The sequence below is a fragment of the Marmota monax genome, unplaced genomic scaffold, assembly GCF_021218885.2.
Source record: "Marmota monax isolate L192 unplaced genomic scaffold, Marmota_monax_Labrador192_F-V1.1 WCK01_AAM20220418_F8-fsc00020, whole genome shotgun sequence".
NCBI classification, from domain to species: Eukaryota; Metazoa; Chordata; class Mammalia; order Rodentia; family Sciuridae; genus Marmota; species Marmota monax.
The window spans coordinates 22,366,913-22,379,727 of NW_026692912.1; the positions used below are offsets into that span (position 1 = coordinate 22,366,913).

Genomic DNA, 12,815 nt, shown 5'->3' on the forward strand with positions numbered 1-12,815 from the left:
GCTTGGGAGGGGAGGTCGGGCAAAAGGGGCTCGTGGGAGAGGAGGGGCAGAAGGTGGAGCAGTGGGCGGGGACAGCCCAGGCAGGTCCCCAGCACTGCCAGGGTTGGGCACACGGCTCCCTGGCCACAGGCAGGGTGGGCCAGAGGGGACGGGGCAGAGCAAGGGCAGGGCGCAGGTTTATCCGGGGACCAGGAAAGGGGTCTTCACAGAAGCTGGGCACTGAGAGACAGGCTGGCACGGGGAGGGGCGTCTGGATTGAGCGCCCTCCCCGCCTCTCTCCCACCTGCCCGCCGCCCCACCTGGGGAGCCTGGGGTCAGGATTTCTCAGGTGCACCTGGAAGATTCCGGCACCTTCACTTGCGTGGCCGTGAGCCCGGCAGGAGTGGCCGACAGGAACTTCACCCTGCAGGTGCTCGGTACGCACCAGGGTGGGCACACGGGTCCCTTGACCTTGGTGAGTGAGGATCAAGGCCCTCGAGCCCTGCCCAGGGTTGGCCTCAGGGCTTCGAGGCTGAGCAAGACTTGTCCACAGCCTTGGATTCTGCTCACTCGTCTGTCTCACAAGCAGTGGTCAGACATCCAGCTGTTCCAGGGCCCTGCCAGGCACTAGTGTCCGGCGGGGTGCAAAGGGGCCAGCCCAGCTCCACCAGGGGATGGGGAGGCTGCTGGGGGACCGCAGGGGAGGGCAGCTTGCCCTGCCTCTGGGACTCAGGGGTGCTCCCTGGTGGGTGAAGCCGGGTATTGGAGGTGAGAGCAATGCCCAGGAGGCGGGCATGGGGTCATTAGGGAGGGTTTGTGTAAAGGTCCGGGGCGAGGGCTGCCTATTGTGGAATAAAATGGTTCCTGCCCTTTCCCCCTCCACAGAGCCCCCCTTCCTGGAGCCGGTGGAGTTCCAGAATGATGTCGTGGTGGCCCGCGGCTCCTCCGTGGTCCTCCCGTGTGAGGCCCGGGGCAGCCCCCCGCCCCTCGTGTCGTGGGTGAAGGATGGGCAGCCTTTCCTGCCGCAGAGCCTGGAGCAGGGGCCTGGCCTGCAGCTGTGGACGGTGGGGGATGGCGACTCAGGGACCTACTCCTGCGTGGCCGTGAGCGAGGCCGGCGAGGCGCGGAGACATTTCCAGCTGACCGTGATGGGTGGGTCATCGGTCCTCCAGGGCTCTCTGGCCGGAGGGAGAAGGGACTCTGGGGATGCCGGCACAGGCGGTGGGAGCAGGCTCAGAGGGCTTGGTTCTGCGTGGGCATCTTGCTGGCCCCACTGGCAGGGGCTCGGTGGCCGGGATATCTGGTTCTCCGGGCTGTGTCCCACTGTCTTGTCCACCAAACTTTGGCAACAGAAGCGAGAACAGAAGCCACCAAAATCTGGGGGCTGAGCCCTCCCTAAATTTTGATGTTGGGCTATATTGGAAAAATGTGTGGCAATTGTGTCCCCTGCACTGTGTCCTCGTTGGTTCTAAAGTACAACTAGCTGCCCAGGAAGGTGGCCCCATGGCTCCTGATGTTTCCAGGCCCCCCAGCCCCCCACTCACGTGCCTCTGGCCCCCTCTGCTCTCAGCACTGGATGGTGCAGGGGCAGAGGACCCCCAGCCTGCAGCACGGCTGACCCAGCCTGGGGTGTTGTAGATCCCCCCTACATTGAAGACTCCGGCCAGCCTGCAGAGCTGTCGCTAGCCCCGGGAGCCCCCCTGGAACTCCTGTGTGACGCCCAAGGCATGCCCCCACCCAACGTCACCTGGCACAAGGACGAACGGGCCCTGGAGAACCACAGCTCAGCCGGGCAGGCGCTCCGGGTGGAGGCCGTGCAGGTGCCGGTCCCTGCCCGCTGTGGGATGAGGCTGGGAGCTGGGAGGAGGGGGTCTGCAGCTTCCCCAGTTCAGTGGTCAGATGCCAAGGGAAGGCTGCATTGTCCTTTGCGTGGGGTTTGAGGGGGTGGAGACGACCCACTGGGCCCTCGGTGCTCCCAGCCCTGCAGAACTCAGACTGAAGGAGATACCAGATAACTCCTCATCCAGGCCAGAGGGGGGCTGGTGCAGTCGGGGGGCTTCCTGGGAGAAGCAGCCTGTTCCATCCTCAGAGTGGGAGTGAGGTGGAGAAGAAATCCGGAGGGGAGCGGGAGGCTGGGAGGCGGGACAGCAGCCTCTGCAGACTGGAGCCCAGATCTGGCCCTTTGCTGAGTAGAAACAGGCCAGCTTGGCAGCGGGCAGTGGGGGCCAGCGGCAGCTGCTCATCCTGCTGTGTCCACAGGTCAGTGATGCTGGGCTGTACACCTGCCTGGCTGAGAACCCTGCAGGAAAAGTGGAGAAGAGTTTCCGGGTCAGGGTTCAAGGTAGGGGGCTTAGGGGTGGAGGCAGGATGGGGTCTGCCGCGGAGGGCCCACCTCTCACTTCCTCTTGCACCCCCAGCCCCTCCAAATGTCATTGGGCCCCGCGGGCCCCGCTCTGTGATTGGCCTGGCCCCTGGCCAGCTGGTCCTGGAGTGCTCTGTGGAGGCAGAGCCCATGCCCAAGATCGAGTGGCACCGAGATGGCGTCCTGCTGCAGGTGAGTGCCAAGCCGGAAACCCAGCCCCCAAACCAATGAATTCCGTTCCCACCACGGAGGCCCGCTCCGCGCACATCTCCACTGTGGTTCTTGTTGTCATCCCCCTTTCGTGGACGGGGCTTCTGAGGCACACACCTTGCTCTTCCATGGTCCCTCCAGGTGTACTTAGTGGCTGTGTGACCTAAGGCCAGTAACTGAGGCTCTCTGTGCTCACCCTCACATGGGGCCTGTTTGCAGTTGTGGACTAAGGTGGCATGTCATCTAGTGGGAGCTCCGGGGACAGTGTACTCCCCAAAGGTGCCCAGTGCCTCAGAGGACCTCAGCTGGGCAGTGAGTCAGGGCCTGCAGCCAGGATGGGGCAGGGGCCACTGTCCAGCCTCGTGGGTCCTCCCTGGCTGGTGCCAAGAGCTGGCCTGGCCCCGCCCGTGCTGACGAGGCCTCCCCACCTTGGTGGGGCTCTGCAGGCAGACGCCCACACGCAGTTCCCCGAGGAGGGCAGGTTCCTCCAGCTCCAGGCCCTGAGCACAGCAGACGGCGGGGACTACAGCTGCACTGCTCACAACGACGCAGGCAGCACCAGTGTGGCCTTCCTTGTGGAGATCCACAGTGAGTGTGCCCCGCCCCCCGCCCACCCCGTAGAGCCACCGCGGGTTCCCAGCCACTCCCTCTGTGCCCTCCCCAGCTGTGCCCACCATCCAGCCCGGACCATCTGTGGTGAACACCTCTGTGAACCAGACCGCCCTGCTGCCCTGCCAGGCCCATGGCACGCCCCCGCCCGCCGTGAGCTGGCGGAAGGATGGGGCGCCACTGGATCCTGGGAACTCCAGGTGGGACATGGAAGGCCAGTCATGGCCCCAGTTGTCCAGCTTTCAGGGCAGAGAAAGCCATTGGCCCAGCCTGAGGGAGGTGTCTATCCCTGGTCCAATCACCTGTGGCGGGGGGAGGGATTATGCAGAACAGCCTTGGCCCTTAGGGAGGGTCACCCCACAGTCCTGGTGCCCTGCCCAGAAAGAGTAGCAGCCTCTGAGTCCTGAGTCCGATGGGTCTGCTGGGAAAGCTGGGGCAGGCAGGGTCTTGTTGGAGATAATCAGGGATGTAGCCCCTCTCAATGCCACACTTGTTTGAGGGTCTCCATCGCAAACCCTCCCTGGGCTCCAGGTTGGAAGTTCTGCCCGAGGGTTCTCTGAGGATCCAGCCAGTCCTCACCCAGGATGCTGGCCACTACCTCTGCCTAGCCTCCAACTCCGCGGGCTCTGACCGGCAAGGCCGTGACCTCCAGGTCTTGGGTAGGTGCACTAGGGAGGGCCTGCTCCCTGCCTTCCACATCCGGTCCTTGTGGGGTTTCTGATCCTGCGTTCCCCCGGCTGTCCTGCAGCCCCAGGCCCTTCCCCCTGTGTCCATCGGCAGGCTCCTGCCCTCCAACGCCTTGCTTCTCGCCGCCTCCCGGCCCCCAAGTCTCCCAACATAGTCTCCCATGTTCTCAACCTTTAGTAAAAAGTTGTGAGCGTGCACCTGTGAGGGCTGCGTGTTTATATTGACACACATGTCACACACTGCTCTGGTGAGCCATGAAGCATGCCCCAGAGGTCGAATCACTGAACTAGGTGTTGCAATTAAAGTTCTCTTCCTAACCCAACACATCACCTTGGCGACTACTCTAGATGGCCCTGGCCTGGGGCTGGGGCTGATGGGGAGTCGCTCAAGGAGAGGGGCCAGGCATGAGGAGAAGCCCATCCCCAGCTGGTGGAGTCTGGAGGGGGTCCCCCTGCCATCTCTCCTGCTGCCCCTGGGAGGCGGGATGAAGGTGGTAATGAGCACCCCAAACCCGGGCTTGGCCTCTGGAACAGCCTCAGGCAGCCCCAGACCTGCATCCCACGCCTGCCTCTCCCCAGAGCCTCCAGTCATTGCCCCTGGCCCCTCCAATGTGACCCTGACTGCCCACAGCCCGGCCTCACTACCCTGTGAGGCCAGCGGCTCCCCCAAGCCTCTGGTGGTCTGGTGGAAGGATGGACAGAAGCTGGACTTCCGCCTGCAGCAGGGCGCCTACCGGTAAGGATGCAGGTGGACCTGGGCCTTCCCGAGCCACAGGCAGTGGGGAGGGTGTGCCCATCTCACACAGCAGGGCCATTCAGCAGCCAGGCAATGTGTGCTCGGGTCTTCCTGAGCCAGGACCAGACCCCAGGGGCCCAGGAGGGTCCTTATACTCAGGCAGACAGAGTTGCCTGACATGGGGCAAGGGGTTTGGGCCCTACAGCCAAGTGTGTATCAAAACCAAACATGAGGCAGCTGGGAGTATGGCCCAGCATGCCTGAGGCCCCGGGTCAATCCCAGCACGGCCCAAGCAAGCACACCAAGAATAAGACCTGCGGCTGGAGTGGGAGCTGGTCACTCAGTGACCATCGGAGTGTCACAGGAGTCACTTTGCCAATTGATTCACCAACTCTGTGTCCTGTTAGACACGGGGACACTGTGGAGTTCATGCCTGAAATGAGCTCAACACACCTTCAGCCTCCCGATGGGGACTTGGGTGTGTCATCACAGAAGTCATTTAGATGTTCCCGTAGCACATGCAGGGCTGCAGAGAAACACAGGGTGGGGTGAAGATCTCCCCCAAGCCTGCAGCTAAAACCTCCTCTTCTAGAAGGCGCTTCTGAGTCACACTGGGGGCAGGTGCAGGAGGGGGAACGGTCGTGAGGCTCCCACTTGCAGACTGCCAGGCAGGTCAGCCAGGCTGGCCCCACTACAGCCCCGGGCCCTTCCCCGTGTGTCCCCGGCAGGCTCCTGCCCTCCAACGCCCTGCTCCTCGCCGCCCCCGGCCCCCAAGACTCAGCCCAGTTTGAGTGTGTGGTGAGCAACGAGCTGGGCGAGGCCCGAAGGCCCTACCGGGTGACTGTGCAGGGTGAGTCGGGTGCAGGTGGGCGGGGACGCCTCGGGCGCTGTCCCTGCACACGGAGACTCCCAGCCCTTCTGGGTGCAGAGGGCCCTCTCCAGGAAGCTCTCCTGGGCCCTGCTCTCCACCCTGGCCCAACCCCGGCTTCGCACAGCTCCTGGCCAGAGGAGCTTGCAGGGCGGCCCCTGCCCTACCCGATGTGGCACCCCAGTGTGTCCTTGTCATCACCCTGGTTGGAGTCCCTCTTTCCACGGCTGCCCACTGCCCTCACCTGGGCCCACGTGTCCTGTGGTCCGGCCCAGCCGAGCCTCCAGGTTCAGCTCACCCACCACCCGCCCCCCTCTGCAGTCCACTTGCGCTGCTCGGTTCTTTGTCCCTTTTCTTGGGACCTTTGCACACGCGATACCCTCTACCCAGCCAGCACCTGCTCTTCCTTCAGATCTCAGGTTTAACGCCGTGTCCTGGAGGCCATCTCTGGCCTCTTGCAGTCTGGCCCAGTGAACCCTGCCAAGCCCCCTCTCCTACAGCCCCCGAGTTCCCGGCCAGCTCTCTGCAGAAGGCTCTTCAAGACCCTCCCATGCCCCGGGGTATTTCCCCAGGGAGCAGATGTGCCTCTGCCCACATCCAGTGCCTGGCCTTCATCAGCAATGTCACGTCTACAGTTATCATCCCCTGCCCTGGCGGCTGTGTGTCCCCACGTGCTCGGCAGGGCCTCAAACCTCTCCTTGGGTTCCAGTGCCACCCACCATCGCAGATGACCGGACGGACTTCACGGCAGCCAGGATGGCACCTGTGATCCTCACGTGCCACAGCGCAGGCATGCCGGCCCCAGTCGTGTCCTGGAGCAAGGCAGGGTCCCAGCTGGGGGCGAGGGGGAGCGGCTACCGCGTCCTGCCTTCAGGTGAGTGAGGGCCAGCAGGAGAAGGAGCCCAGGTGGTGCAACAGGGTGGAGAGCGCGTCCAGCTCCCCGTCCCCAGCCTCACCCCGCCAGCCTCAGTCCCTGCCCTGCGCTAGGGAGAGCCCCTCTGTGGTGCCCCGAGGCTCCTGGGCAGGTCGGTGCTGTCCATGACAGTGGCCCAGAGCTCCTTACGGCCAGTTGTAGCCCATGAGGGGCGTTGCCTTTCTTAGGAAGTTGTGCTCTTGATCTTGAGGTATTAAAAGTTCCTTTTGATGAAATCAAGCTGGTGGTAGGACAGTAGGTGGTGACGTCTTAGATGTCTTTGTCAACATAACAAGTGAGCCACTTTATGGGGACTCCCCCATAACTTGATTTATTGGTAGGTTAGTGAAATCCTACGGTCTGGGGCCTCTGGCTAGAAGGGTGCTCTTCAAGCTGTTGGAAACAACAGAACCCTCCCCTCCCACTAGTGGGTGCTCCAAGCCAGCAGTGAAAATCAAGCAGCTGGGGCGAGCCCACGGGGTAGTCCAGAGGCCAGCGGGCCTTGCTCCCCTTGCCTGCCCAGCAGGCCCTCAGGGGCCCCCAGTGGACACTTTAGAGGCCTCTTTGCTCACCAGCTGGGGTGCAGCCTGCATTCTGAGAAGGTTAAAACAGTGCTTGCTGGGGACCCCGGGCTAAGGGGGGATGTGGGGAGGACAGGGGAGGCAGCAATCCTGGGAGGCCTCCTGGAGGAGGTGGGGTCTTAGCAGAGCAAGGTGAGAATAGCAGTGGAACCCTGGGCCAGAGACTCCGGGAGGGCCGTGAGTTTCCAGAGACCATCTGGTTGATTTTTCACTGTGCACGTGGGGAAACAGGCCCAGAGGGTGGAGGGACTTGCTCGCAGTGGCGCCCCAGGCAGGGACAGAGGCAGGCCTAGAACCCAGGTCCCATGCCTCTCATCCCCGTGCTGTTAACAAGGGGGCAGGGGTTGCAGTTGGGCCGGGCACCTCTGTCCCCAATCCCTTCATCCTCCGGGCACCGTTTCCACCCGCAGGTGCCCTGGAGATCGGGCAGGCCCTCCCCATCCATGCCGGCCGCTACACCTGTACTGCCCGCAACTCTGCCGGCATGGCGCGCAAACACGTGGTCCTTGCTGTGCACGGTAAGGGTCCCGGGACAGGGGGTGGGTGGACAGCTGGCGGCAGTGGGCGGGGGTGAAGGGGGGCCCTCGGTCCCGGACGCCTGGTCCTGCCCCTGATCTGAGTCCCTCGCCGGAGTCTTCAGGAAAGTGGAGCCGGCGCCCGGCGCCTATGCGCTCTTGCTGCAAAGATTTTGTGAAACCCACTCCCTTTATCAGCCTCTCTCCCTGGTCCTGAGAGGCTCCCTGCTGGTGGGGCTGGTGTTAGCAGTGTCCCCAGGAACCTCTGTCCCCTGTGCCTCTTCAGCGTCCCCTGTGGTGAAGCCGCTGCCCAGCGAGGTTCGGGTCGTGGCAGGGGAGGAGGCGTTGCTGCCCTGTGAGGCCTCAGGGGTCCCCCGGCCGAGTGTCACCTGGCAGAAGGAGGGGCTCAGCCTCCCCACAGGTGAGTCCCACAGCAGCAAGGGGAGGAAGACGTCCTCTCCAGGCCCCAGGACACCCCTGCCCTGACCAGCCCTGCCAAGAGGTCCCACAAAGCCCCCCCGGCCCAGAGGCACGTCCCGACCCCCTGCTCTGGTGTCGCTCCTGCCCTCCTTTCTCCTGGCACCGCAGCCTGAGAGCCACCTGGGAGCTCAGTGCTGAGCCGGGGGTCAGGAAAGGCCGGCTCAGCTGGCTCCGTGCCAGGCCTCCTTGCCCATCTGCCACCTTGGGCCCCCCATTGATACCTGTCAGCGACACTCAAGCTGCCTCCTCAGGGCCCCCCTATTCCAGCCACTGGCCCTCATTTCCTCCCGTCACATCCAGGTGTGAGGACCCAGGTCCTACCCGGGGGACAGCTGCAGATTATCCACGCCCGTCCCGAGGATGCTGGGAACTACTTCTGCCTCGCCCAGAACGGGGTGGGCAGCGCCATGGGGAAGACGCGGCTGGTGGTGCAAGGTGGGCCTGGGGTGTCCCCGGCAGCCAAAGGCCTGGGGGCTGCTGCGAGCTCCTGCCCCTGCCCGGCTCTGGGCCCAGACAGGGCACACCCACCCCAGCACGGCCTGTGGCTCTAGGGGGGCTCAGGGACACATCTCTGTTGTACCGCATGGCTTCAGACGTAAACTCCTGCCCTGGCAGAGACTGGCGCTGGGCCAAGGAGGCTAAGTGTGGGCGTCACGCTCTAGTCCCAGGCCTGCTCTCGGGGCGTCCTGGTGGCCGTCCCTTGGGCAGCCTAGCGCGTTGGGACCCAACTTTTCGGTGAGCGCAGAAGATGCTCTGGCTCCAGGCCTCCTCCCAGCCCCTTTGTCTGGCCTGCTTCTCTCCCTGGTGACCTGCCGCGTGGCTGTTGGTCACCACATGAGCCTAAGGCCACGTGCCCCAGCCCCAGCCTGGCTCCCCCTGCCCAGGCCTCACGTGGGCCTCACGATGACTGTTCTGCTTTTGATCCTGGAGCTGCCCTCCTCAGGGTCTGTGCCCAAGGGAAGCTGCTTCGCCTCTGGGCCGGAGCTCCGGGTCACCGCATGTGTGCAGCAGGCCCCCGGCATGGCTTCCCACACTCAGGGCCCCACTCGTCCAGGCCACGGGCCATGACCTCTAAATGACCTCAAAATGGGAAGTTGGTGGGGCAGCTGATAGGGAGTGCTGAGGGCCCTGCCAAAGGCCAAGGCTCCGACCCATTCCCAAGTGGACCTCCCTCTCCCCACAGTCCCCCCCGTGATCGAGAACAGCCTCCCGGACCTGTCTGCCCCTGAGGGCTCCCATGCCCTCCTGCCCTGCGTGGCCAGGGGCAGCCCTGAGCCCGACATCACCTGGGAGAAGGATGGCCAGCCCGTGTCTGCAGCCGGGGGCAGGGTCAGCGTCCAGCCTTCTGGGGAGCTGCTGGTGAAGAACTCGGAGGTGAGGGCCCCGGCCAAGGAGCAGGAGGGGAATGATGTCACCATCCAGGAGCCGCAGGCTCCTGCTGAGCCCCCGTGTGCCACGCTCTCACAGAGCCCCGCGCAGCTCTTACCCCAGGAAATGGAGGAGACCTGTGCTACCACCCACTGATGACAAAACTTAATCGTCCCAAGATACATCGTGGCTAAGAGGCACAATCAGTACTGACCCTACCTTCGTCACCAGCTCCGGGGGCAGGGGGATTGGCAGGGCCTTGGTGTAGACCATTCGCGTGGTCAGTGGGGGGCTGAGCCAGGCTGTGGGTGGGACCCCCACGGCCTCCTCATCAGCACTCAGCACATTCTGTAATTGCAAATGGGCTGGGGGGCTGCATGGGGTGCCGGCTACCAGGCCAAGGGAGCTAGGCATGCAGTGGAGGTGCCCCACCCTGTTCAGCGCTCCCCAGAACGCCTCCCCTCAGAGCCTCTGGGCCCTCTCCGCAAAGGCACCAAAAGTAGGGCCTGCCCCGGGGTCTTTCAAGTATGGATGAGGTGCAGCAGGTCTGGCTCTGAACATAGAGGCCAGCAGTTAGTAGGTGCTCAGTAAACGGGAGCGGTTGGTTCCTGTCGTTTGTGTCTTGTGGCAGGATTGGATGGCAAAGCAGCACAGCCCTATGAAAGCTGTAGTGGGTTCAGGGCGCAGTGGTGGGGACCTCCGGTAGCTAGCTGTGTGATCGTTGGCAGGTCACTCCACTTCTCTGGGCTGGATGTTCCTTGGGAACATGCAGGGGATGGGTCCACAGGGGCACGGTGCCAGGGGACAGATTTCAGGCTGGCACCTCTCTTGCCCACAGGGCCAGGACGCCGGCACTTACACTTGTACAGCAGAGAACGCCGTGGGCCGGGCCCGCCGCCGAGTGCACCTCACCATCCTGGCGCTGCCTGTCTTCACCACCCTGCCTGGGGACCGCAGCCTGCGCCTCGGGGACAGGCTGTGGCTTCGCTGTGCGGCCCGTGGCAGCCCAACCCCCCGCCTTGGCTGGACCATCAATGACCGGCCCGTCACAGGTCTGTGTGGGGGTGGTAGGACAGTGGCAGGGTGTGGGGATGGGCTGGAGACCTGCCTACTGGACAGGAAGTTGTCTGAGAGCCCGTGGCTTCCGGATCTGGTTTCCAGGGACACAGGGCAGACCTGCGTGTCTGCATGGGACAGGCCATGTATCCGAGCTGGCAGGAAGCCCCGGGGAGACTCAAACCAGAGGGCTCGGGCCAGCAAGGGCCTGCTTCCAGCCAGGGCTGCTGCTCCCATGGCGGGACCCTCAGGGTGTTGGGGGATCTGTCCTCCCACCTGGGATCCAGGTGACCTTCAGTGAGGTGAATTGCTGAGTTGCTGAGCCCCCTCCAGCGCGATGCCCCCCCCAGGTCAGGTCTGTGACACACCTTGGCACAGTGGTGGTTTGCCAGGCCCTGCCCTTTCTGGGGGCAGAACTTGGTGGGCCGCCCTCCCAGCTGCTTCATCTGGGAAAGGGGAGGACCAGGAGCCCGGGGCCAGGCTGACAGGATGCAGGAGCCGCGCTTGGCGCCGGGCCTTGTCCAGAGCGAATGCCTCAGGGGTGGTGACGCCTGTCCTGTCCCTGGTGTGCAGCCAGTGTGGGGCCACAGACAGGAAGACAGCACCCGCTGGGACCCCTCTGTAGGGAAATGGCGGTGCTCTGTGGCCACATGGTGATGGCCCCCCGAGGCCTGGCCCTAGCTGCTCGGGTGCAGCTCTCTCTGGGGTGCGCAGGCTCTTTCACCACAGCCTCCGGGCCCTGCGACTCCCACGTCCAGGGTGGAGGGACACTCCTTTCCATTGCTGTGTCCTTATTAAGCGCCTGCTGGGTACCCAGGCCTGGGTGGAATCTCAGGGAGAAAGGCTCCCACACTGGGCCACCTCTTTCTCTACCACAGATGGGGTGTCTGAGCAGGACGGGGGCAGCACCCTGCAGCGGGCGGCCGTCACCAAAGAGGACAGCGGGACCTACGTCTGCTGGGCTGAGAACAGAGTGGGCCGCGTGCAGGCGGTCAGCTTCGTCCACGTGAAGGGTAGGGCCAGCCCGCGGCTGTCTCGAGGCCTCTGTGCACCCCAGCCTGTGGCTTTCCCAAGAGGCCAGGCCCTGTCCTCCCAGTGGCTGTGTTTTCACACTCAGCGATGGGCCTACCTGCATGTGGACAGCACCAGGGACGGAGGAGGGCACAGGGGCCAGGGCAGCCTGGTGGAGAAGTGCCCGAGGCGCGTAGCCTGCCACCTGTCCTCTTTAGCCTTGCTCCACTAGGGGCAGCCCAGGGACCTTGTCACCTCTTTGCTCAACTTCAGGAGGCACCAGGGCACCCCTGCAGGTTTTAGAGTAGGTTCCGTGTCAGGGACCAGGATGGAAGGCCGCAGAGTGCCCAGCACTTGCTGTGCTCCCTCCCCTCCGCCCCTCGTGGTGCTGGGGATGGAACCTGGGGCCTGGTGCTGGGAGGCACGCCCTCCGCCCACTGCCCACACCCGCTCTCTTGGCTTTGCTGTGCGCCTTCCTGTTTTCCTGTAGCTCTGGTTCGCCAAAGTGCCTGGCGGGTCCTCCACGGCTGGCACACTCGGCCTGTGCTGTGTCCCTGCCTGTGCCTGTCTCAGGCATCACTAGTCCACCACAATCCCCACTGAGCTTCAAATTCTTCTCAGCACAGTTCCTGGTGGCCCTGGCATGGCTATGTGATGTGACCCAGGACAGGGAAGCTGTTTGCCCTCCCAACCCGTTGACTATACAGAGCCGGGGCCATCAGGAGCCCTGGAGCCCCTGGAGGCAGGGCTGGCAGGCCTGTGGGGTGGGTTTATGGGAGGTTGACCCTCAGGGAGCCTCCCTCCTGACCACTCACGAGATGTCACCCCCTGCAGAGGCTCCGGTCCTACAAGGAGAGGCCTTCTCCTACCTGGTGGAGCCTGTAGGGGGCAGCATCCGGCTGGATTGTGTGGTCCATGGAGACCCAGCACCAGACATCCGCTGGACCAAAGATGGCCTTCCGCTGCCCCGCAGCCGTGCCCGCCACTGGCTGCAGAACGGCTCGCTGACCATCCGAAGGACCGAGGCAAGGCGGGGCCGGCACTTGGCAAGGCCAGCAGGGACACCCCTGTGCTTGTACCGAGAGGGTGCTGCAGGCTGGTGGCCCTCTGCAGGCTTGTTCCCCAGGGGTCCTCCCTCTGCCCAGGGGGCTTCTCCCCAGTGGAAGTTCTGTGCTCCAGTCCCCCACCCTCTCCCGAGCCTGACCCCCCGGGTTAGTGGTGAGAACTCAGGCTGACACCTGCCAGGTATGTGGGACGGGCTGTGGCTGAGGCCCCAGATACTCGTATTAACAACACGATGGGCAGAGCAGGCAGGTAATAGTGTCCCCATTTACAGATAAAGACACGAAGCTCAGAGAGGCCCACAGCCAGGAAGTGATTGAGGCGGGACTCTGCCCCAGGTCCCCTGAGTCCTTGCCCACTGTCTCCAAAGGCTTGAACA

At 63.9% G+C, this 12,815-nt stretch overlaps 1 protein-coding gene across 5 annotated transcripts in view; it reads left to right on the plus strand.

Annotated features, from left to right (window-relative positions):
• Positions 1 to 12,815, plus strand: part of Hmcn2 (hemicentin 2) — a 138,069-nt gene that overhangs the window by 107,297 nt on the left and 17,957 nt on the right. For all 5 annotated transcript variants that reach the window (XM_046451453.2, XM_046451451.2, XM_058581844.1 and 2 more), the window contains 18 exons: positions 319 to 416; positions 865 to 1,131; positions 1,618 to 1,799; positions 2,239 to 2,320; positions 2,397 to 2,533; positions 2,998 to 3,139; positions 3,216 to 3,360; positions 3,692 to 3,819; positions 4,426 to 4,582; positions 5,311 to 5,432; positions 6,160 to 6,324; positions 7,355 to 7,462; positions 7,746 to 7,880; positions 8,240 to 8,374; positions 9,123 to 9,313; positions 10,146 to 10,359; positions 11,242 to 11,376; positions 12,209 to 12,399. In XM_046451453.2, coding sequence (XP_046307409.1) covers positions 319 to 416; positions 865 to 1,131; positions 1,618 to 1,799; positions 2,239 to 2,320; positions 2,397 to 2,533; positions 2,998 to 3,139; positions 3,216 to 3,360; positions 3,692 to 3,819; positions 4,426 to 4,582; positions 5,311 to 5,432; positions 6,160 to 6,324; positions 7,355 to 7,462; positions 7,746 to 7,880; positions 8,240 to 8,374; positions 9,123 to 9,313; positions 10,146 to 10,359; positions 11,242 to 11,376; positions 12,209 to 12,399 — 2,734 coding nt within the window. The remainder of the gene's footprint in view (positions 1 to 318; positions 417 to 864; positions 1,132 to 1,617; positions 1,800 to 2,238; positions 2,321 to 2,396; positions 2,534 to 2,997; positions 3,140 to 3,215; positions 3,361 to 3,691; positions 3,820 to 4,425; positions 4,583 to 5,310; positions 5,433 to 6,159; positions 6,325 to 7,354; positions 7,463 to 7,745; positions 7,881 to 8,239; positions 8,375 to 9,122; positions 9,314 to 10,145; positions 10,360 to 11,241; positions 11,377 to 12,208; positions 12,400 to 12,815) is intronic.